The following is a 23125-nucleotide window of genomic DNA, read 5'->3' as shown; positions in this document are numbered from 1 at the left end:
CAGATTTTTTTCAACCAATTTTTTAAAAATCTCAACGTTGGGATTGTTGCAGACTGGTGGCATATGTTTACTAGTAGGTTTCAGGTTTGTGAAGGGCCCCTTAGCCCTTTCTCTATCAAATCTGATAAATCTCTAGCAGTTGCCAGATCTTCAAGTTCAAGATTATATTCTTGACAGGTTCTTTTATCTATTTCTTTAAAGAACTTATGCCAATGGAGTTTTCTGGAGAACAGGGCTATGTCCTTTGTCCAGGCGGATGAGTCATATTTGTTCGTCGGGACAAAAGACAGGCCCCTCTCCAAAACTGACATTTCAGAATCATTGAGCATATATTTGGATAGGTTAATGATCTAATTTTTAATAATGGTGGTCCTTTTATTGCATGATATTACTTTGTTTCGTAGTAGATATTGACCTATTGATTGGGGTCGGGATAAAAAAAATCATGTTGATTGCCTTGAAAGTTCCTGCCTCTCCTACCTGTCCTATTATATCCCCTTGGGTAATTTCTGGGAGTCCTATTCACCCTACCCCCTCTTTCTCCACTTAGTATGTCTCTCTCTGCATCAGAGGATCCTGGGGGATCCTCATTGAGGATGCTGAGCTGAAGGAATTACTAGGTGAAAGACATTTGATTACCTTCAGAAGGAATAAAAGCCTGAGAGATAAACTGGTACAAAGTCATTATAAACCAGCACCTCCCAATAACTGCTGGCTTAGAGGCTCTGTCACCACATTAGAAGTGGCCCATATTGTACATGATGTGATCGGCGCTGTAATGTAGATTATAGCAGTGTTTTTTATTTGGAAAAACGATAATTTTTGACGGAGTTATGACCTATATTAGCTTTATGCTAATGAGTTTCTCAATGGACAACTGGGCGTGTTTTACTATATGACCAAGTGGGCATTGTACAGAGGAGTGTATGACGCTGACCAATCAGCGTCATACACTTCTCTCCATTCATTTACACTGCAGACAGCGATATAGCTATATCGCGATTTGCAGTCACATAAACACACTATAACGCTACTCATGTGTCATGACCATGAATATATATTACCTCCAGCCAGGACGTCATGTGTATTCATTCTCCTGACCACTTCTGTAGCGTCTGTGTGATTTACAGCACAGCACAGCGAGATCTCGTTTGTGAATGACAGTTTACAGCGTAATCTCGAGACTACGCCTGCTGTGCTGTAATTCAGGAGAATGAATACACATGACGTCCTGGCTGGAGGTAATGTATATTCATTGTCATGACACGAGTAGCGTTATAGTGTGTTTATGTGGCTGCACATAATGATATAGCTATATCGCTATCTGCAGTGTAAATGAATGGAGAGAAGTGTATGACGCTGATTGGTCACTGATTAGTCAGCGTCATACACTCCTCTGTACAACGCCCACTTGGTCATACATGTACAATATAGGGAACTTATAATGTGGTGACAGAGCCTCTTTAACAGAAGACCTACAGGGACCTATAAATGTGGCAAATGCTTGGCCTGCGACTTGATATTAGTGTCTAAGACGTTTGTAAGCACAACAGGCAAAGAATATACCAATAGAGAATTTATTAATGGTCTATCAAAAGGGGTCATATACATGGCTAAATGTTCATATCCTATGGACTATGTAGGCAAAACTAAACGTGAATTTAGGAGATACATAAGGGACCACTACAATGACATTCTAAATAAAAAAAAGATACGCCAATTGCCAGACACATATGGACAATACATGGAGATAACCCCCTAAAGTCATAAAATTTCAGGGAATACAATACAATCGAGCCTAATTTGAGTGGTGGCAATTGGGATGGGGATCTACTACAAGTGGAGTGTCGCTGGATTCACAGAATGAGATCAGTGAACCCTAGAAGGCCTCAATGAAAATCTTAGCTATGCCTGTTTTCTCGAAGATCTGGAATTTCTTTTGTGTCAAAGGACACATAATGACATTTGAAAGTTACTAGATACACATGAAAGGGAAGTAGACTGTAGGTAGTAAGGAAAGCGGTTAGTATAAACAGAATATAAAAGAGACATACCATACTGTACTATCTAGACTGGCGGTACTTACACGAGTAACGCTCTAATATACGAAGGGGCAGTAAGCTCACAAGACACATGACTGGTTAAGCGGTCTAAACATTTATTCAGTTTCCCATTTAACTTTCAGGCATTGCCTTCAATATCATCTATTACATCTTACGAGACTAACTAATCTGTCAAGCCGTTATGCTCATTATCTCCCTGACGAGCCAGTATAACTGGTGAAATGCGTAGGAGCAAGAGCTTTAGTTAGAATTACGGACTTTATCATAGGGACAGGTTCCAGAGACAACAGGGTCGTTCTTTTCAGAACGGGAGCCCGGAATGTTGTCAACAGTGAGGGTTTAACTAGGCTAAAAGGACAGGCAGAATACCACTGTGTAACTCCAATGATCCTGAGCAACCCTGCAGTATATGTTATGGAACATTTATCTAGTATTTGGCAAGCTGAACACTGAGTGTTGTATATGCTCTATGTTATAATAGCACAATTCATACTTACATTGTTATTCCATTTTTATATGGGTAAAAATTAAAGGTTATATTTTATGCACTATTCCTTCCTCTATATATTTGCTTTAAAGTAGGAAGGTAGAACATGAACCAGCCTTTTGATTTGTTACTGGGAATAAACATTATAAAGTATAGGAGCACGGTCTATAAAATAAAAAAATAGGACAAGTCCTATTTTTTTTTGGGCAGGTTTCTACGGCACGGACACCCTTCTGTAGACATACGGGAAGGTGTCTGTCGGCCATAGAAATGAATGGACCCGTAATTACGGACCGTAATTATGGGCGATTTTACGGTCGTGTGCATGGGGCCTAAGAGCGGGGTGAAAACTCTGACATCCCTCAACCCTGCAGATTATTACTGTAGGATTCTGCTTGTAAAGGTACCGATTCTAAAAACATTATACTGGGAAATGCAATTCTCTAAAAAGAACATTTAGAAGTTGCTCCAGACTTTACACTTTAAAATGTATGTTACTTTATACATAAAAACATTATCCCATAAATGCTTCCCAATGGTAGAATACAAATTGAGATTTATGGAAATGGCTTTGCAGAGACACAAAATACCATTTCCCATGAAATTTTAACTTTATGCATTTGTTCACATTTGAACATTATTTTGCAATTTAAATATAATCTATAGAAAACTGCGTAAGTACATTGCATTATGTATCCTGCGTTACAAACTATACTCCAGAGCTGCATTCACTCTTCTACAAGCTCCAGAGCTGAAATCGCCTAGGATTCATTGCTTGCTTAATATTGGCATAGATCTGGTGATCTGTATTTCGTTAAATGTAAGGTTCTCACTAAATACATTATAGGAGCAGAGCTAAGGTAGTAAGGGGTGTGTCTAATAACACGCTATCGACTGATCCCAATGTCAACCAGCAGAATTGTGAATACAGCTCTGGACTAACACAGGGTTCTTTCAGAATGATTGCAGCATATGTAAGGCAATATATTTACAAAAATACGTTTTTTTTGTGTACTGTAGATTGTTACATTCATATGTGAACATACACTTTCTTTCTGACAGCGCTGAAGAATCACACAATTTAATGGCATTATCTCATTCTTTAGGTATGAAAGGAGCGGTAATATTGCATATGGCTGATAAGTGATCTGTTAAGCAATTTCCGCAGTTACTGTCATCAACTGCTGAAAAAGCTGTACACAATGAAACGTTAACTACCTGATACATAAAGAATACTCCCAATAATGCACAAAGTGGTCATTGGAGCAATTGCAACACTGAGAAGGACAGTAACAGAAACATTTATTGGAAATATTGGTGTTTTAGTTTTTGGATCAACACAACTAAATTTTCTGCATGCATTAGTTAATGGAGATTAAGACTCAGGTGTAGGACACAGTCATTTCAATGGTTACTCACTAAGAACATGAGCCTCAGCTTCATTATTGGCAACACTAACTTCTCTCTGAATTTCGCTTTTGTCAAGAGAACTGGCAACACCTGCTTTCTAGGATCAGGAGGAGAGAAACCTTCAGGTTAATGTTACATCTTTGGAAAGAACTAGTATGTGTGTTTCTGATAATGTACATATATGAAAACCACTAATGATACTTTAAAATGTATCTCCTGTTTTTACTACATTTCACAGTTCAAATCTGCATATAATTTTGAGTAATTTTGCAAATACTTTGCTTTACTTATTTTGTACTCGATTTACAGCATGTGTTTTTCTCTGTTCACATTTATAGCTGCTTTCAGAATTCTGCTGGTTGCCCTTGGAAACAGACAACAGCTTATGCACACTCTGCTGTCAGACATGTGACCCAACAGCTTAGTTCAGGCTGAGACTCAGAGAAACACAAAAACACTGCTGTCTAAAGACAGGAGGCTAGCATAATTATTAATTTATGTTTGGATGTGAACAGAGAAGGAACCATGATGTAGGTCTGTTCTTAAAATATTATGTCTTATTTAAAGGGTAGTATATTAAGATACCAGGCCTAATGAGCCATTATACCAAAAGGCACAAAAAGAAAAAAAAGCTTAGAACACCACAGAACTCATTATGTGGCGGATGTATTCATGAGCCCCCCACACCGAATCCTGCTCCTTGTACCAGTCTGTCATGTTTTTATGGTCTCATGTCATGTACGTAAACCCTTTTTCATATGAACAGTGCCCTGGAATGAATGGTGCTTTGAAATAAATAATAATAATTAACCCCTTAATGACCAGCCTATTTTAGACCTTAATGACCAAGCCATTTTTTAAGTTTTTCCATTGTCTCATTCAAAGAGCTATACACTTTTTATTTTTGCGTCGACATAGCTGTATAAGGTCGTTTTTTGCGGGACAAGTTGTAATTTTTAATAGCACCATTTTGGGGTACATAGAGCTTATTAACTTTTTTTTTGGGGGGGGGGAATAGAAAAAAAAACAGCAATTTCGCCACACTTTTTTGCGTCCTAAATTTACGCCGTTTACAGTGTGGTATAAATAACACAATAACTTTATTCAGCGGGTTGTTACGATTGCAACGATACCAAATTTGTATAGTTTTTGTATGTTTTACTACTTTTACACAGTGGAAACACTTTTTTTCAAAATTATTTGTTTTTGTGTCTCCATATTTGAAGAGCCGTAACGTTTTTATTTTTTCGCCGATGCAATTGTAGGAGGGCTTTTTTTTTGCGGGACGACTTGTAGTTTTTATCGGTACCATTTTGCAGCAGATGCGACTTTTTGATCACTTTTTATCAAATTTTTTTTTTGAGGCTGGATTCAAAGAAAACAGCAATTTTTGCATGTTTTCTTATTTTATTTTTTATGACGTTCACCGTGCGGGTTAAATGATGTAATAAGTTTATAGTTGGGGTCGTTACGGACGCGGCGATACCAAATATGTGTAACTTTTTTACTTTATTTTGTTTGTTAATAATAAAGCAGTTTGTAAGGGGAAAAGTGGGTTTTTCATTTTTTTTTCACTTTTTATTAAACTTTTTTTTAAACTTTTTTACTAGTCTCACTAGGGGACTTCACTATGCGATCCTCCGATCGCATTTATAATACACTGCAATACTTCTGTATTGCAGTGTATTATGCATGTCCGTGAAAAACGGACAGGCATCTGCTAGGTCATGCCTCCGGCCTCCAGGGGGTGGACAGCAGATTACAGGAAGGGAGACACATAGTGGCAGTAACTTCACACATAATTTGTATTTCTGAAACAACTAACGTCTTATAACGTTATAAAGTATAATTGATATATATCAGTTATACTATTAGATCAGAATAAGTTATTTGTTAGTGTCCATTTAAATGGAGTTGTCCAGTTTCAGCAAATTAAAGTTATTTTTTTCATATTTAAAAATGTATAATTTTTAAAATATTTAAAAATGGTATAATTGGAAGATTGTATAAATCTTCCAATACACGCTGTATTGATTCCCCATAGTTTAAAGATCTCTGCTTGTTGTCGTTGAGTAGGAAAATGCATTGTTTACTTCAAGTGGATAAAATTCTGTCCGTAGGTCATTTGATGGACACACAGGTCTGATACACATACGATAACAATCCCAGCACCGGAATGTCCATAACATGACCATGGGCAAAAAAAATAACATACGTTTTCTTTAACCGCACAACCCCTTTAAATAGGGCACCATTTTTAATAACATGTCCACTTTAAAAGAGAAAATATACAAAAAAAAAAGAAAAAAAAAAGGTTTTAACAAAATGACTCAATGATTTAAATTGGGAAATGTAGTAACAAATGCGGTTTAAAAATCGAGCTTTAAACCACATTCATAAACCGTGGAAGCATTTTCTAGGATAAAACCAATAAAATGCAGGAGCAAAAAGATAAAATATAACGATTGCTTGGAAACAATTTCAATGAGGCATAATGGAGTAGATTCATAATAACTCGGGTAAAGTGACCCATAGCAACCAGTCAGTATTGAGGTGTAAACATAGCTTGACTGGCTTCCTAAATTTCATGATCATATTAGCCCACAGTAACTAAAATAAATGCAAGTGGGCATAAAACTTTAAAGTGTAACTCTTCCTTTGGAACTGCATCACCCAAATCGCTCCCTTTAGGCCGGTTTCACACGGCTGTAACTAGGACAAATAGAACCGTATTTTAGGCTTAGTGGTCCCTTTAAGATGGTAACATTTTAGTTACATGGCTATCCGTCCATGGTTATTCAACTTAATACAAGTTCTGCTCCACATACAACAGACAGAGGTAAAGGTTTGTCTGTACTAATTTCATGTACTGGGATGCGGCCAATGCCATATTTTATTGCAGTAAACAGCACAACTTTGTTGTCAAAATAATGATCTCTGCTTCACAATTATGAACCTTTCACTACAATAAACTCTACTCCAAATGTATGGGTAAACGTGTCCTGTCATTCAGAAATTTTGGCAAATGAACTGACGATAGAAAGAGCACAATAGTTTTTGATCAATAATTCAATGCTTAAATATCTTGAAAACAAAATCCACTTTTAGTTATCATGTAACAAGAGCAACGTAATAAGATGGCAGTGGTTAGAGCCCATGACTAGGTAGTCCGCGCCGCTATGTAAAGCTAGCGAACCCTCCTTGGTGCTGGTGAGAAATGTAACCAAGATAAAAATGCTCAAAAAAAAGCCCCATTAACATCAATTTTACTTCCGAAGGAGAACAGTGTCGGAGCCTCCAAGTCATAGAAATCTCTGACAAACGTTAAAGTGGTTTGGGTACAAAAGCTCCATTCTGGAAAGCAATCTGAATGTTTCAGTCACATGTAACAAATTTCTTAGATTGTAAGCTCACATGGGCAGGGCATCTTCTTTCTTTTTTATATTTTATGCGTTGTTCCTTTGAATTTCTTTTTGTTGCAGTCTTAACCCGTGTTTTGATGAAATGATATTATCTCTTAAAGAAACACTTTTAAAATGGATACATTGTGTTATGCCAATTGCAAGACCTGCGAGAACGGCTTATTTTTGTTGTTCTATGAACCCTTGTGCCACGCAGCGCCCCTGCACTAGGCATAACATGGTGTATTAATATTGCAGAGAGTGTTCTTTGCAGAAATAGTAACTAAAGCCTAGCTCATATTTGGTAAGTATAAAGCTAGTGCAACAGCTCCGTGTTAACTGTACATGCAGAGGGAATTATTAAAAATGTCAAATTACCATCTGTATCATGGTATTGAAAGAAACCAAACAACGTTCTTTTCAGTAACAGGTTAATATAAAGGAACACATGCAATTTGTTAATGGAGCGATGGGCATGATGATCTTGAATGTCGCCATTACCTGCATTTTCTGGTCTTTAGCGATACACAACTGAGTCAGGTACCAAGTTGAATTTTGTGGCTGAACATCAAAAAGGCTCAGCATAGGAATCATCAGAGCCCGTAATAATCCCGCCTCATCATTCCTGTCAATGGCCTCATTTACTTGGACTAAGGCTACATTGGCTGAAACAAAAGACATGCTTACAAAATTGCAAATATTATTCACAAGATCTTCTCATGGGTTTATTTAAAGAGCATGTTCCTTTAAAATAAAAAATCATCAGTAAATACAAGCCTTGGAGTGGTTTTCATCTGTAAAGTGGTTAAAAATTCTGTCCAGACATTTCTTAAATAAATTGTCTGATTTAGAAATACCCTATTGAGTTAAAAGTGGGGGGTCCCTCATTCAGGAACCTCATGTAGTAGCCAGCCAGATTTGAGAGCGGCCACAAAACATCTTTGACACTGGAGGATCCAGCACCTACATGCATTATATCGACAGCCCATTGATTTCAGTGGGAACGGTGTAATGCTGAATTTCTCCTGCAGCAGCGCTGTAAGGAAATTGAATACTTGATGCGGGTTTCCTCCACAGATTACAGCTGATTGCGGAGGGTCCCAGCAGCAGGAGACTCTGTTATCAGCTTGGGGACCCCTTAAACAAAAAGGAACTGTATTAAGAGTGTATATCCCAGCATAAAAAGCCACAGCCTTTCAGGACTCCAAGAAAACAGGTGACAGTCTTTTGCAGATGACAACCCCAGCATATAGAATTTGAAAAAAACAGCTAAACAGAATCTTAACCATTAAAGGGAACCTATCACGTTGAACATGGTGTCCTTTCTGCAGGCAGCAGGATATCGAGCCGGAGGAACGGTGCAGATATATCGTTTTGTTATAGAATATTCAGTATAATTTGTCATTTATTGATTTAAATCCCTGCTTTTCGATGTTTAGGAGTCCAGTGGGCGTTGATACTCAATGATTGACAGCCTTCACTATATAAAAGTGTGCATTCAAAGATAGCGGTCAATCACTGAGTAGGACCGCCCACTGGACTCCTAAATTCACACGGAGCAGAAGAGATTTAGATCAGTAAATTACAGGTTATACTTAATCTTTTCCCACAAAACTAAATCTCAATCTGCTCTACAACACGATGCCTGCAGAAGACTGGACTACATTGTCAATGTGATAGGTTTACTTTAAAGGCCATTCAAGGACTTCTATTCATTGGTGACTGTTTCAGTTTAGGAGGAGATGTTCTTGATCTTCTTGCCCTATCATTTCGATTCTTTTTGTCTGTAGATTGAAGAACAGGTGTCTTACGGAGGGTTCAGAACATACAAGGTAAAAGTCTTTAGCTAGAAGCAAGAATATTAGGTAGTTCAGCAAGCCGCAGGAAACTTTCTTACTATTGCTGCAGGTTAAGTATAAGCCAGTGCAGCAATAAATTCATGCAACAAAACGTTACAATCACCCGACTAGTTCTTTCATCATCCAATCGCAGCCAAAGCCATTCTCTCAATAAATGAATCCTTTCCTCTGGAATGAGTTACTTACTGTTAACCTTATTAATGTGGCCTTGTATCTCTGCTTGAGTGAGAAGCTCTTCATAGACGTCTCTCTCGTCTTCGGAAATACTATTGTTCTGTGAAAGCAGCGCAGTCATTAACAATCAAAGTGAAACATTAAATATTATTGCAGCACATAACACCATATAATAATAGTGACAGCATAAATGAAATCTATTGTACATTCTGCAACGCTCTAAACCCTTGAATGAATAAGAAAAAGACAATAACCTAATAACCTACATTAAGGAGATTGTACAAGATTAGAAAAAGCGTCTGTGTCTGGTATTACTTCAAATGGGGCTGAGCTGCGATGTCAAGACTGGCACGGCTTTTAAAAAGAAAAAAAATTAGCTATTCAAATCTCATACAACCCCTTTTAATGTAGTAGGGAACTGCATATACAGGAAAACCCTACTGCAAAGCGATTCTGGGAATTGCTCTTTTTGAATCTTACAAGCCTTCTGGAAATTAAAATTCTCTTTTGCACAAAAAAATAAAAAAATCATTCAGCAGAATACAGGATGCTATTTTATGCAGCCTGTATTCTGCTCATGCAGCAGCAGGAGTTATCTTTATTGATAAACTCACAGGACAGTTTAGGAGAATTTAAAGGATCATCTATTTAAAAAAATATAAATTTGGTCTGAAAAGAGAGCAATTCCAATAAGAAGTACATAATGTAGCAGGAAATTGTTATTAATAGGATTTTTAGCATAGCTTTGTGTAGGATTAAAGGAGTTTCACATTTTTGGGTAAATAAAGCATAAAATAAGGCTTCAATCCCCCCCCCCTCCCCCCCACACACAAATCAAATCGCACAAGACCTGAAAACTTTGAAATACATCTTATTGCAGTAAAATACATCTTCCCCCTTTACCTGCATATTGCTGTCGGTCTGGCTATGTTTACACCGGTGTTCGGCGGTTGTGTCAGGATTTCCATCTCGTTTGATGGAAAAAAATAGCACAGCAAACATCGCTATTATTGCTCTCAAAGCGACAGAAGCCCCAATGGAACACATTATAAATAAATAAATGGAAGCCATAGTGCAGATGTGAACAGAGCCAACGGTTCACTCCCTCAAGAACAACATAATTCCATTTTTACCTTTAATTTTGCATTATCTTCTTTTATTTTCTTAGCTTGATGGAGCTCATCATGATACTGCTGGTCAAAGCCCTCCGCCACATTTAACAGCATTGCATTTGGGTTCCTCAGGGTCACCATGGTCTGACTAGCTACTCCCTTATCCACAGCTTCATTAACTGCAATTACTGCAGCGTGTACTAAAAACAAAGAATAAAAAACATGCTGAAAAAAAGTTACATTGTGGTTTACTTCTAAATGTGACCAAAAGATCAGGAGGAGTATTTGTAATGAAGCCGTCCCAGCGATCAGCAGATCAGAGCAGGTCCTGATTCAGAAGCTCCCAGTGATCATGGGGGTGGGGAAATTGTGCCCAGTCATACATTTCCCCTGCCGCGGTCGCAGTAAAGGAAAAAGTAGTATTACAAATGGCGGCGATTAGAATGAATTGCTGTCCATTTAATACAGACTAGGATAACTAGAGCGAGAGCGTGTATTAATGACACAATCAAATAATTTCATAATTTCAGGTTTAAACTCAACATTTTGTAAAGATAGAGACCATATTGCCTACTTACTTCTACCAAACATTGACTGGCTAGAACATTGACACATTACTGTACTTAAACAGGGTAGAGAGAATTATATATATATATATATATATATATATATACACACACACATACATACACACGCACACAGGGCAGTACTACTGGTACTGCTGTCAGGGGCCCAGCCCGTGCGGGACCCGTTTTCACAGATCCCTCATACACTTGAGTCTATTGAGGGATCCGTGAAAATGGACAAAAATAGGACGTCCTATTATTTATTTTAATTTTTTTTACAAGCAATTCACACGGTTCCTTAAAACAACGACCGTGTGAATAGCCCTATAGCAATACATGCAGCCGTTTGATGGGCGTTAAAAAAAACGTCCTTCACACGGACGATTAACACGTTTGTCTGAATAAACCCTAACTCATGTGAATGTGGTTTTCAAAACCTCATTCACATGCAGCATAAAAAAAAATCTGCATGGAATTTAGGACGTGCTGCTGATTTTTAAATCATCTGCATGCCTATTATGTTGCAGAATTGTAACGTATTTTATCCTTTACAATGTAAAGGGTTAATTTGCTGTAAATTCCTAGCAAATTCTGTAACGCACACAAAATCTGGTGCACAAAATCCGCATCAATTTCGCCGGTAATTCTGCAGGTAAAATCTGCACCTAATAGTGGGTTTTTTTGGCGCGTTTTCTACATTTTGATGCGGAAATAGGTGCAGGTTTTATGCTGCAGATTTATTTATTTTTTTTTAAACTAGTCAGAAACAATTCGCAAGCGGAAACGCAAGCTAAATTGACATGTATCATATTTTCAAATACGCAGGTACATTTTTGTGCAGAAAATGCGACATGTATAACATGGAAAACCCGAGGATGAGCAACTTTGAATGACAATGGGACTTGTTCACAGTTTTTTGCAGGCAAAAAAAATCTGCCTCGAAATTCCTTCAGGCTTTCTCGGTCTCCCATCGATGTCAATGGGAGGTCAGAGATGGAAATGCCTGAAGAAAGGCCTCCGCCTCCCATTGAAATCAATAGGAGGAGATTTCGGCCGTTTTTTGCCGCAGTTTCCAATGCGGTTTCTACGGCAAAAAACTGTGTGAACATGGCCTTATTCTTGTGCGGATCTGCTACACGCTTGTGGCACATCTATGCCAGAAATCAAAGGGAAAGCCTCAGATTTTTGCTGTTGAAAAACACATTGCACTTTAATGGCAACGTAAGAACGGAGCATTAGTTCTCCTTACATCTTCACAAGCGCTTCCCCCTCCCTTAATGCCCCCTTCACATCAAGTTTATCACGTACGTCAGGAAATCTCCTAACGTACACTATAAACAACGTAGACGATAATTCACAAGTCTCCATTACGTCATTTTATCCTCTGTCGGGCTGGTAGACGCCCTTATACCTTATTTTTGAAGGATGGAATAGCATAGTAGACTTTGCTATTCCATCCTGAGAGATTCCACAAAAAACCGTATACCGCTCCTGACATTAGTATATGGACAGTGATGTCAAGAGCTTCCCAATGCCGGAGTCCCCAGGCAGAGCATCACAAGTGCTCTACACGTGGACTTTGTCCATATATGTAAAGAGATGTCCGGGGATTCTCCAGGGCCGGAATCCTTCGCCAGAGCGTTTCTCAGGCTTTGCAAAGCTTCTGATGTTACTTTACGTATATGGACATCAGGAACAGCGCCATAGTCCCTGGGCAGAGCGATAGTAGAAGGCTCCAGCCCTGGGAAAGCTCCAGATGTCATTGCCATTCATGTGACTTCAGGAGTTTCCCCTGGGCCATTCCCCGGGCGATGTATGCCACACAATGGGATACGTTTTGGATAAATGGATCAAAATCCAGAGCATTAACCGGTCCTTGCCTGCTTCATGGTTTCCTTCACTGCAATTGACATCAGCACCAAAATCAGCTAATGTGTATAACGTACAAACGTGAGTGCCACACTTTCCGTCGTCCACCCCCGGTAATGGAGGGGGGCCCAGAAATTCCTGGATATATATATATATATTACTGCTTATCAGCATACTGTATGTTTTATAGGAATTGCTAGCTGTAGACAATTGCTTTTTTGTAGAAGTTTCCCTGACAACCAGCTGATCATAGGATATAATAGAGAGGCGTATGGTTTGTGGATTTCACATGTGTTTTCTGCAGAAATGTCGGACTATAGCGTCAAAACCTATGTAAAAATTGACTCGAACTAGTCTGTACCGTATGGATAGGTTGCCTCATACAGAATGTCATAGATGTCACTCCTCAGGGGCAAACTTCATACATCTTATCTGGAGCTGCCACTGTATTAGCTCCTTCTGGGATGGGGTACTCGAGGTTTTGAATGGCATCGGTGCCTATACCCAAGACACCGGAAATTTGTTTGCTGGAACTGTTGCGGAAGGAGAGTTGGCCATTTCACAATCGTGTATTTATTAGGGAAACTTTGTTCCTGGCTAGGGAAGCTATAGCCTTGAGATGGATGGCGGACAGGCCCCCCACGCTTACAGAATGGAAATCTCTGGTTAATCAAGTCACCCCGTTTGAGAGAGTGGTTTATAGAAATAGGAAATGTGACCATAAGTTTGGGAAGATTTGGGATGGGTGGCTGTCCTCACCTGCGACACTGGACCCAGGAAATAATATGCACTCTCTCTCAAATAGATTGTCATGGGAGGGAGGGGAGTGAGAGATGTTTGAATAATGTACTTGAACACTGTGTAATACTCTTTTTGCATCTTTCTTGTAAACGTATGTATATATGGAATTTAATTGACTGATGTCATCTGAATAAGTTGCCGACGTGTGAGTCGGATATAATGCCTGAAATGTATTCTGTGTTGTTGGAAATTGACCTGACTAACATGTAATCATTCTGATTCGTTGATGTATGATATGACATAACCTTGTAAACTCTTTGTTGCAAGCTTGAAGTTCAATAGAACGAGTTTAAAAAAAAAAATTGACCGGCGGTGCGAATTCTCAATCTGCAACATGTCAATTTATCTTGTGTAAATGCAAGAATTTCTGTCCCATGTGCAGGAGGGTTTTCTTGTCGAGCCTCTTCATTGAGGTTGGAAGACTCCAAGAAATATAAACTCTGGGAAACTCCGTCACACAAATTTCAGCCACCAGGGCTCGGGAACACAAATGATTCAGCATTCTAATACGTTATTCTGCAATAGATACTATAGATTTCCTCATTTATTTATTTTTTCATTAAAACAATCCCAAATAGCCGTCATTTAATAAAAAAAATATATATAATGGTTAAATTATTAGACAGCAACAGTTCTAAAGCATGCAATCACTTAAAACACTGTTATATACCACACCGACTTTGCCATTTCCTAATTGCCACATCAAATTGTCATACACTCTGTTACCACTAGAGGGTGCCACACGGTAACATCAAACAAAGTACAGACATTTGTGTAACAACTAGAGAAGTACCAAGAAGAGAATTCAATGAAACTTACAGGCTGCTTCATCCACAGAAAGTTCGTTAGCCAGAATCCCTCCAATTTTGCTGAATGATGGCATCTGAATCCCATACTTTTCTAGCTCTTTCCTCATGTTACTGATCTCTTCCTCTAGATACCAAATAAAGATGGTTAGTACAATGAGCAGTGCATTTCATCTATCATTTCCTTATTTATAAACTTTCCAATGTGTTATTAAAATTATTTTAAAAAGGTTTCTTAACATCAAACAGACTAATGTAGTATGAGGATGACACGCGGCATAAAATGAGCTACCAGTAATAAGGATTCTTTAGAAAAGACATATGATTCATAGGGTTCTTACAGCAGGATGGGTATGAGGATTCATCCATTATTATATGGAAAACCTTTATTAACACGTTAAATAAAATATTCCCAATCACGGGACTTCCTAAGACAAACCTAAAACTATCACATCCAGAGGTGTAACCTGATGCCCCTATGCCCAATGCAAAATCTGCAACAGGGCCACCAACTACCATATGTCATTAAGAATACAGATGGGCCCCACTGGGTTTGACTCTTGGGCCCTGGTTTGACTATTACCTATACACCCACTATAGCTACACCCCAGGTCCTTTCATTATGTGGTCTACTGCATTTGGTTACCTGTGAAATCCACTTTGCCCAATAAGTCTTGTATTTGAGGGGCAATGCCAAGCTTAAACAGGTATAAGCTGAAATAAAAAAGTAAATAAATCAGTAATGAGAACAAAAACAATAGAGAATTGCATGATCGAGGCACATTTGTATATTATTTTTGTATACAAAATAACATTCCTGGACCGGAATGGGATGTCAGGGGCGACCCCAGAGCCGGAGTCCCTTGAGCAGAGCACTAGTATAGGCTCTGTTCCAGAACTCTGGTGAAGACCCTGACATCACTGTCCATATACGGTCAGTGATGTCAGGGCCAACCCCAGAACCAGAGTCCCGGGCAGAGCGCTAGTAGTGCTCTGCCTGGGACTCCAGCTCTGCTCTTGACATCATTGTCCAAACATGGACAGTGATGTTAGGGGCTTCCTCAAAGCAGGGGCCCCGGAGCAGAGAACTAGTATAAGCTCTGCTCTGGGACTCCGGCTCGTGGACAGTGATGTCAGGAACAGAGCTTGAGTCCCAGGCAGAGCGCTACTAGCACTCTGCCCGGGACTCTGGCTTTGGGGTAGCCACTGACATCACTGTCCATGTATGGACAGTGATGACAGGGGCTTCCCCAGAGTTCCAGAGCAGAGCCTATACTAGTGCTCTACTCTGGGACTCGCTGGCACACTCCTCCTTCGGCCTGCTCTCTCTTCTCCCGAGGGAGCTACTGTGACCAGCGGGCCGCAGATGACAGCCTCAGGGGCCGCATGCGGCCCGCATGTTTGAGACCCCTGCTCTAGAGGATGAATCACATTTCACTATCTGGCAGTCTGATGGAAGAATCTGGGTTTGGTGGATGCCAGTAGAATGTTACCTAATCGGAAAGCATAGTGCTTACAGTAAAATTTGGTGGAGGAGAGAATGGTTTAAGGCTTTTTTTAGGCTTTGGGCTAGTTCCCTTATTTTCAGTGAAGGATAGTCTTAAAGAGGCTTTGTCACCAGTTTATAACTGCCCTATCTCCTACCTAATCTAATAGGTGCTTTTTTTGTTGTTGTTTTAAAACGTTTATTTTTGACCAAGTTATGATAATTTTTAGTTTTATGCTAATTTGTTCTAAATGCCCAACTGGGCGTTTTAGTTTTTTTACTTTTCACCAAGTGGGCGTTGTACAGAAAAGTGTATGACGCTGACAAAACAGCATCATACACTTTTCTACATTCATGCCCAGCTTGTTTCACAGCACAGCGTGATCTCGCGAGATCACGCTGTGATGGGACTTCTTCCCGTAGGTCCTTCTTTGGAGCCATGGAAGACTCTACAGACATAGCCTCCATTCATGCCAGGACGTTTATCCCAATCTGCAGCGCCTGGTGGCGATGTCTGTTCAGTCTTCCATGGCTCTGGAGAAGGACCAGTGAGAGGCAGTCCCGTCACAGCATGATCTCACGAGATCACGCTGTGCAGTGAAACAAGTTGGGCATGAATGTAGAAAAGTGTATGACGCTGATTGGTCAGCGTCATACACTTTTATTTACAACGCCCACTTGGTGAAACGTTAAAAAAAAAAATAATAATACGTTATCTACATTAAAGCGCCTATTAGATTCGGTATAAGATAGGGCAGTTATAAACTGGTGAGAGAGACTCTTTAATGCTTCAGCATACAAAGACATTTTGGACAATTGAATGCTTCCAATTTTGTAGGAACAGTTCGGGGGAAGGCCCTTTTTTCTGTTCCAGCATGACTTTGCCCCAGCACACAAAGAAAGGTCTATAAAGACATGGTTGGGTGAGTTTGGTGTGGAAGAACTTGACTGGCCCGCACAGAGCTCTGACCTCAACTCTATCGAACACCAATTTATTCTATTTTCAGCCAAGCCCCTCACATTGAACATCAGTGCCTGAACTCACAAATGCTCTTTTGACAGAATGGACACAAATTCCCACAGACCCGTTGCAAAACCTTGTGGAAAGCCTTCTTAGAAGAGCAGAAGTTGCTAATGCTGCAAAGGGGGAACAAACTCCATATTAACAGCCATGGTTTTAGAATAGAATGTCCAACAAGCTTAAATAGGTGTGACAGGTGTCTACAAACTTTTGGCCGTATACAGAATCATCCGATCAGCGGTTATCGGGGGAAGCTTCCCCCAACATTACATGCCAACCATTCAAATGAATTGTGGTTCTCCAACCTGGCTCATTGAGCACAACATAGAGGGCAACATCTGCATGAAATGATCGGTGTTTGCACAAGTTTCCTTCTACCCACCAAAAACATACAAATATTTAAACTGACCTCCTATGGACTTCGAGTGAATATGCAGAGTTACATTGGGAGCCCCACTGGACACAAAAACAGAAGCAAGGGGGAAATTCTGTGTACAGCACTGCAGAATATGTAGTCGCAGCAGAATTGACAGGATAAGTGAAGCACTTTATCTCAGTGTTCGCCCACAAGTGGCTCGCAGGCCACCTAGATGTGCCAGTCCTAAGTAAAATTGTACCCCAGTGGTACCAGGGATGTCATAGTATTACTGAAACTTCTAAATGTTATTCCTGGCATTTAACAATAGCATAAGAGGCAGAGGACTATCATATCATCAATAGACTATTCCTCTTTTGATACCCAGTGTGGCTCACAAGCCATAAAAGGTTGGGGACCGCTGATCTCGAGTAATTCAGTCCGCTACCAACATACAATCAACAAGGGGGCGCTATAGTCATGCAATTTTTACACTTTTTTTTTAATTCACATTTCGCTTTTGTCATGGGTGAATATTAGAGAATACACGACAGTGAACTTGGTTTAGGATTATTTTGAGTTTAAATGGTTGGATTTCAAGTATTAGACAAAGAGGAGACCTTTGGCACAGAGATCTCAGCAAAAGGGAATTTCGACTTCAACAGATTGCTCCAAAGGAACAAAGGTTTGTTGGCAGCTCCTTCTAATGCTGTGTTTGAAAGAGATTAACTCTTGTAAGACAGAAAGGTTTTGAGTACCATTATTTTTTTTCCCTGATGCCCAAGTGCTTGCTATTGCTGAAAGAGTATCTGAGTGAATATTGCTATGGAAGAGGTAAAAATTATATAGTATATTATAAAATCTTTAGTTGAAGGGGTTGCATCATCACAAATAACCCCTTCATTATGAAAGTCAATCAGCTGGCTTCAGAGACCCCCAGCAGACAGGTGATTTTGCTGGGGAAGGATTCCACCAGCTATGCCCCTAAAGCAGTCATTATAGGGGAAACGTAGCATTACATGGCAGCCACTTAAATGAAAGGCTGTCCATGTAATACATGGACAACCCAAGTCCGCCAGAAAGACAGCCTCTGCTTGTTAGTGACTAGAATATCCATATTGCCTAATAGGGTATAGGGGCAGGGGTAGTCCTTATATAATCTAGCTTTATCTGTTCTTCACCAGTTCCATTCTACCCATAGAGATCTCCATAAATAGTCATTCCTGGTATATCTAGGGAGGGAGTGCGATACATTACTTTCTAACTCAACAAAATGGTCAATTTCTATGCTTTAGGAGGATCTTAGAAAACCCCTGTGTATCAAACATCCGGATAGTGTTTTTAAACACTGGGAGAAAAGTTTGGGGGATTCTGAAGTGAGGGAATGTATTTGTAAGGGTACAACTGTGTGAATGGATTTGCTCCAAACTCCCCTCCATCTCCATTGTATGCTCCCAACTAAGACACCCTTTTCTTAGAAAAACATTGAAATAGAAAGGCACGCAGTGGAAAAAGGGCAAAATCTTAATTTCAGAAATGGGGTTCATGAACTTCGATGTGATCGATAGATGCATCTGTCACCAAAGCAGTCTGTCCCGCTGAACCTGACTGATTCGGCTTTGACCAAAAGATTCAGCTTCTAAGTTTACAGGATACATAGAGGCTATATCTAAAAAAAAAATTACATTTTATTTGAATAAAAAAACAATTAAAAAGTTGTTCAAAATAAAACATTGATTTATTAAAAAAAAGTGCCTTCAAAATGTTTACATTGCTTTTAAACAGCGGGAACATTCCAATAGGACAAACAGGTTAAATCAAGTTCCTTGTGGCTCCCCTGTCAGCAGACTACAGGCTATCTTATTGCAGCCTGTAGTTTGACTCTAACAAACTACAAACTGATATAACAGGATGTTTTCCGCTGCCAGATTTACATGGCAAATAAAAATTCCCTGCAGCAGTGCATGCTATTATTGGACCCCTCCTGCCGCTTAAGGGAGCAATCGCTCTATTCATGCCATTTTTAATTCATATAAGTGCCAGCCTTGTGCACCCTACTTAATACGGGACTAGTTAGCTTTTTCGTTTTCACAAGTGATTATATAATGTTATTGTGCTAGCCCTGACCGTGGCACAGATATCAGCAGAAAACTTTCATGTTTCATTGTTCTTGTAACTTCTAACAGGCACAAACAATTAAAAGGTTTTCCAACCATTATAATCCGGTCTCATTTTACAGATTGCTGTGACTATATCATGCGTGACATTGAGATTTATAAGCAATTGAGTAGCGTAATTTGTAAAAAGGCCTCTAAAGAACCTTTTATCCTACCATTGTTTTGAGCTGGTTGCCATTAGCTATGTCCTACTGTTATACGAGAATGCACAGATTCTGTTCATGCCGGTCTCTATGCATCGCACCGCAGTAGGACAGCACTTGCCTTGCGGTCTTGTTCCAAATGCACAGCACGAGTCTGTGCAAGAGAGCCCAGAGTGCCGGTGGCTGAATGAGTGCCCACACATATGCCAAACTGACTTGTTTTTCATCATGCATCCTGTACTCTCCTGTATGCTTCTCATCTTTTCAACGGACATCATGTAGTATCTGAACGACGCTGCTCGACAATTGATTTGCAGAGAAGAGCAGCATTGCTAAGATACTACATGAACCACCAATAATAAAAATCCTCTGCGCACTGCTCCAGTTCTCACTGGTCTTGACAACATCACAAACAAGTTCGTTGAAAACATTGGAAGCATACAGGAGAGCACAGGGTGCACAAGGGAATTGTATATTTCTAATAGGAAAACAGGCGGTCAAGTAACTCTTGATGGGAAAACCCCTTTATGGGCCTCCATATGCATATTATAGAGAAAAAGTACTTTGCACACCAATATGGAGTTATTTATCCAAACAAATAATTTATTTATTTATAGCCAGTGACAGTGCGACGTTTCGGTCAATACCATGACCTTCCTCAAGCACTTTCATCAATGCTTCATCCTGCGTGGATGGCGCTGTAAGCTTGGCGGGTAACCACTATAGTGTGGCGCTACTTATATGCATATTATGTTCCCCTGATCTGAAAGAATGGTTAAAAACAGGAAGGTTAACTTTTCCTGAATTCTAAAAACTTTAAAAAACACAATTTACTGATATATCAACTATTATAAAAATTGTAAAACATACAAATTATCGGATACAAATCTAAAATACTACACCTCCTTAAAAAGTATGGTCACCGGGAATATGCACAGTATGGTGACAAAGTGGGCAATCAGCAGCAGGAGGCGAGTGGCACTGCAGCTGATGAATACGCTTGGCTTTCCCTGCAGTGGATAAACCTGCGATTTGATTTCATTGCAAAGTAAGTGAACCAGCAGATTCAGGATCACGGTCACTATTTTATGCTGCCCTCCAATAGTGCCGCATAAACCTGGTGAGAAGTTTATTTTAAGCTGAAGTTAAAGAGGCTCGGCTCTGTCACCACATTATAAGTGGCCTATATTGTACATAATGTGATCGGTGCTGTAATGTAGATTACAGCAGTCTTTTTTATTTAGAAAAACAATAATTTTTGATGGAGTGATGACCTATATTAGCTTTATGCTAATGAGTTTCTCAATGACCAACTGGGCGTGTTTTACTATATGGCCAAGTGGGCGTTGTACGGAGGAGTGTATGACGCTGACCAATCAGCATCATACACTTCTCTCCATTCATTTACACTGCAGAAAGCGATATTGCTATATCACTATGTGCCGCCACATACACGCACAATAACGTTACTGCAGTGTCATGACAATGAATATACATTACCTCCAGCCAGGACGTGATGTCTATTCAGAATCCTGACCACTTCTCTGCACTTCTCTGCGATTTACAGCATAGCACAGCGAGATCTCGCTGTGAATGACAGCTTACAGCGTAATCTCGCGAGACTACGCCTGCTATGCTGTAAATCACAGAGAAGTGCAGAGAAGTGACAGGAGTCCGAATACACATCCCGTCCTGGCTGGAGGTAATGTATATTAATTGTCATGACACATGAGTAGCGTTATAGTGTGTTTATGTGGCTGCACATAGCGATCTAGATATTTCGCTATCTGCAGTGTAAATGAATGGAGAGAAGTGTATGACGCTGATTGGTCAGCGTCATACACTCCTCTGTACAACGCCTACTTGGCCATATAGTACAACACGCCCAGTTGGTTGTTGAGAAACTCATTAGCATAAAGCTAATATAGGTCATAACTCCGTCGAATTATTGTTTTTCTAAATAAAAAATACTGCTGTAATCTACATTACAGCGCTGGTCACATCATGTACAAGATAGGCCACTTATAATGTGGTGACAGAGCCTCTTTAAGGGCAGCAGAAGCGGTGGATAACCTTTTAGCATAGCAGCACTTGAGTGTTGAAGAGTCTAATAAATAGAGGAAGTCAAGGTGTGAAGAATCAATTTAGTTCATTACTGCTGACAAACTCGAGCGGACGCACAATCTTTTTAAACAAACCCCAGACTGAAGTAAATTCAATTTATCTTGTTTTGTTTGGAAATCTAATCGGTCTTTAAAATGTAAAAGTTCTCAGAGCACTAAAAGCACCACTTTTTACTGCCTGGAAATAAGTCGGGAAGTCAAAGAATCCAAGGGAGGTTGCGTCAATATAAACTGAAGAAGCAATCAGAAAGACAAACTCTACATTAAAAGGAAAACTAAAACATAGAAAACGCACAACAAAAATAAATATATATATATATATATATACCCATCACTTCCTCCCTTTATCTCCTTTGATCCCATTTGTCCCATTTTAAAAGTAATACCGAGAAATACAAATGTATTAAATATATACTGTAATTTGTGGTTCGTTTGCGAACCCTCCTATAATTGAGTATGTTTGAATATATGGGATCAAACAGCGTTTAACCATTGGTGTATCAGCGAAAGGGACCCTACACCACACCAGAGCCTGCAGTTACCGCTCCTATGTACCCCAGTGCTGGGGTTGCCCAACGATACCGCTGTCACCTACGCTAAGACCCCTCTCTCATCTGACCCTACGCGTTTCTATATATAATTTCATCAGGGGTCTGTACTTTTGTCAGACTGGCTTCTGCACCAGTGATAGATTTGTAACAGATATTCTGTTACACACACGGAAGCGTGCTCGCATTGATATCAGTGGCACACTTCACTCAGGACTCAGAGTTTATATAATTAATACTCCTCCCCTTGGGCTGAGGCTAAGCCTCGAAACTGGCCAATCAAAGTCGCCCATGTCATCCGTAGGGGTGTGGGGGGGTGCTCGCCGCTGATTCTTCAAAACAGCTGATAAGCGGCTATGAAGTATCAGTGGCGCCCGTCCACACTCCGCTCAGACAGACACACACACACACACACACACACACACACACACACACACAGGAAAAGTCTTAAAGGGGTCATCCAGGAAAACATGGCGCCGCACCTGTCCTCAGGTCGTGTGTGGTATTGCAGCTCTGTCCTATTCACTTCAATGGAGGTGAACTGCAATACCAGACACAACCTGAGGACAGGTGCGGCGCTGTCTCTCCAATCTGGACACCCCTTCTGTCCTGAGATGACGCGACAGGGGAGGCGGGTGTCAAAGCCACCCACCGCCATCACTGCAGACAGAACCACACAACTACGGCATGAGGGCAGGGCTTGTCCTGAGTGCACTGTCTCTTG

The 23125-nt window shown here is 40.0% G+C and overlaps 1 protein-coding gene across 2 annotated transcripts in view; it reads right to left on the bottom strand.

Annotated features, from left to right (window-relative positions):
* The window catches only part of IQGAP2 (IQ motif containing GTPase activating protein 2), a 282889-nt gene that overhangs the window by 99131 nt on the left and 160633 nt on the right, over positions 1-23125 (bottom strand). Inside the window, exons 6-11 of one of the 2 annotated variants that reach the window (XM_075838503.1) lie at positions 15195-15262; positions 14562-14675; positions 10528-10706; positions 9407-9494; positions 7863-8026; positions 3970-4057 (exon numbers count right to left, since the gene is read on the bottom strand). In XM_075838503.1, the coding sequence (XP_075694618.1) occupies positions 3970-4057; positions 7863-8026; positions 9407-9494; positions 10528-10706; positions 14562-14675; positions 15195-15262 (701 nt within the window). The remainder of the gene's footprint in view (positions 1-3969; positions 4058-7862; positions 8027-9406; positions 9495-10527; positions 10707-14561; positions 14676-15194; positions 15263-23125) is intronic. The other variant, XM_075838511.1, reaches the window with a different exon arrangement.

Source organism: Rhinoderma darwinii, chromosome 1, assembly GCF_050947455.1.
Source record: "Rhinoderma darwinii isolate aRhiDar2 chromosome 1, aRhiDar2.hap1, whole genome shotgun sequence".
Classification (NCBI taxonomy): domain Eukaryota; kingdom Metazoa; phylum Chordata; class Amphibia; order Anura; family Rhinodermatidae; genus Rhinoderma; species Rhinoderma darwinii.
The sequence above is the reverse complement of the archived record's forward strand: the minus strand, read 5'-3'. Positions and strand labels throughout refer to the sequence as shown.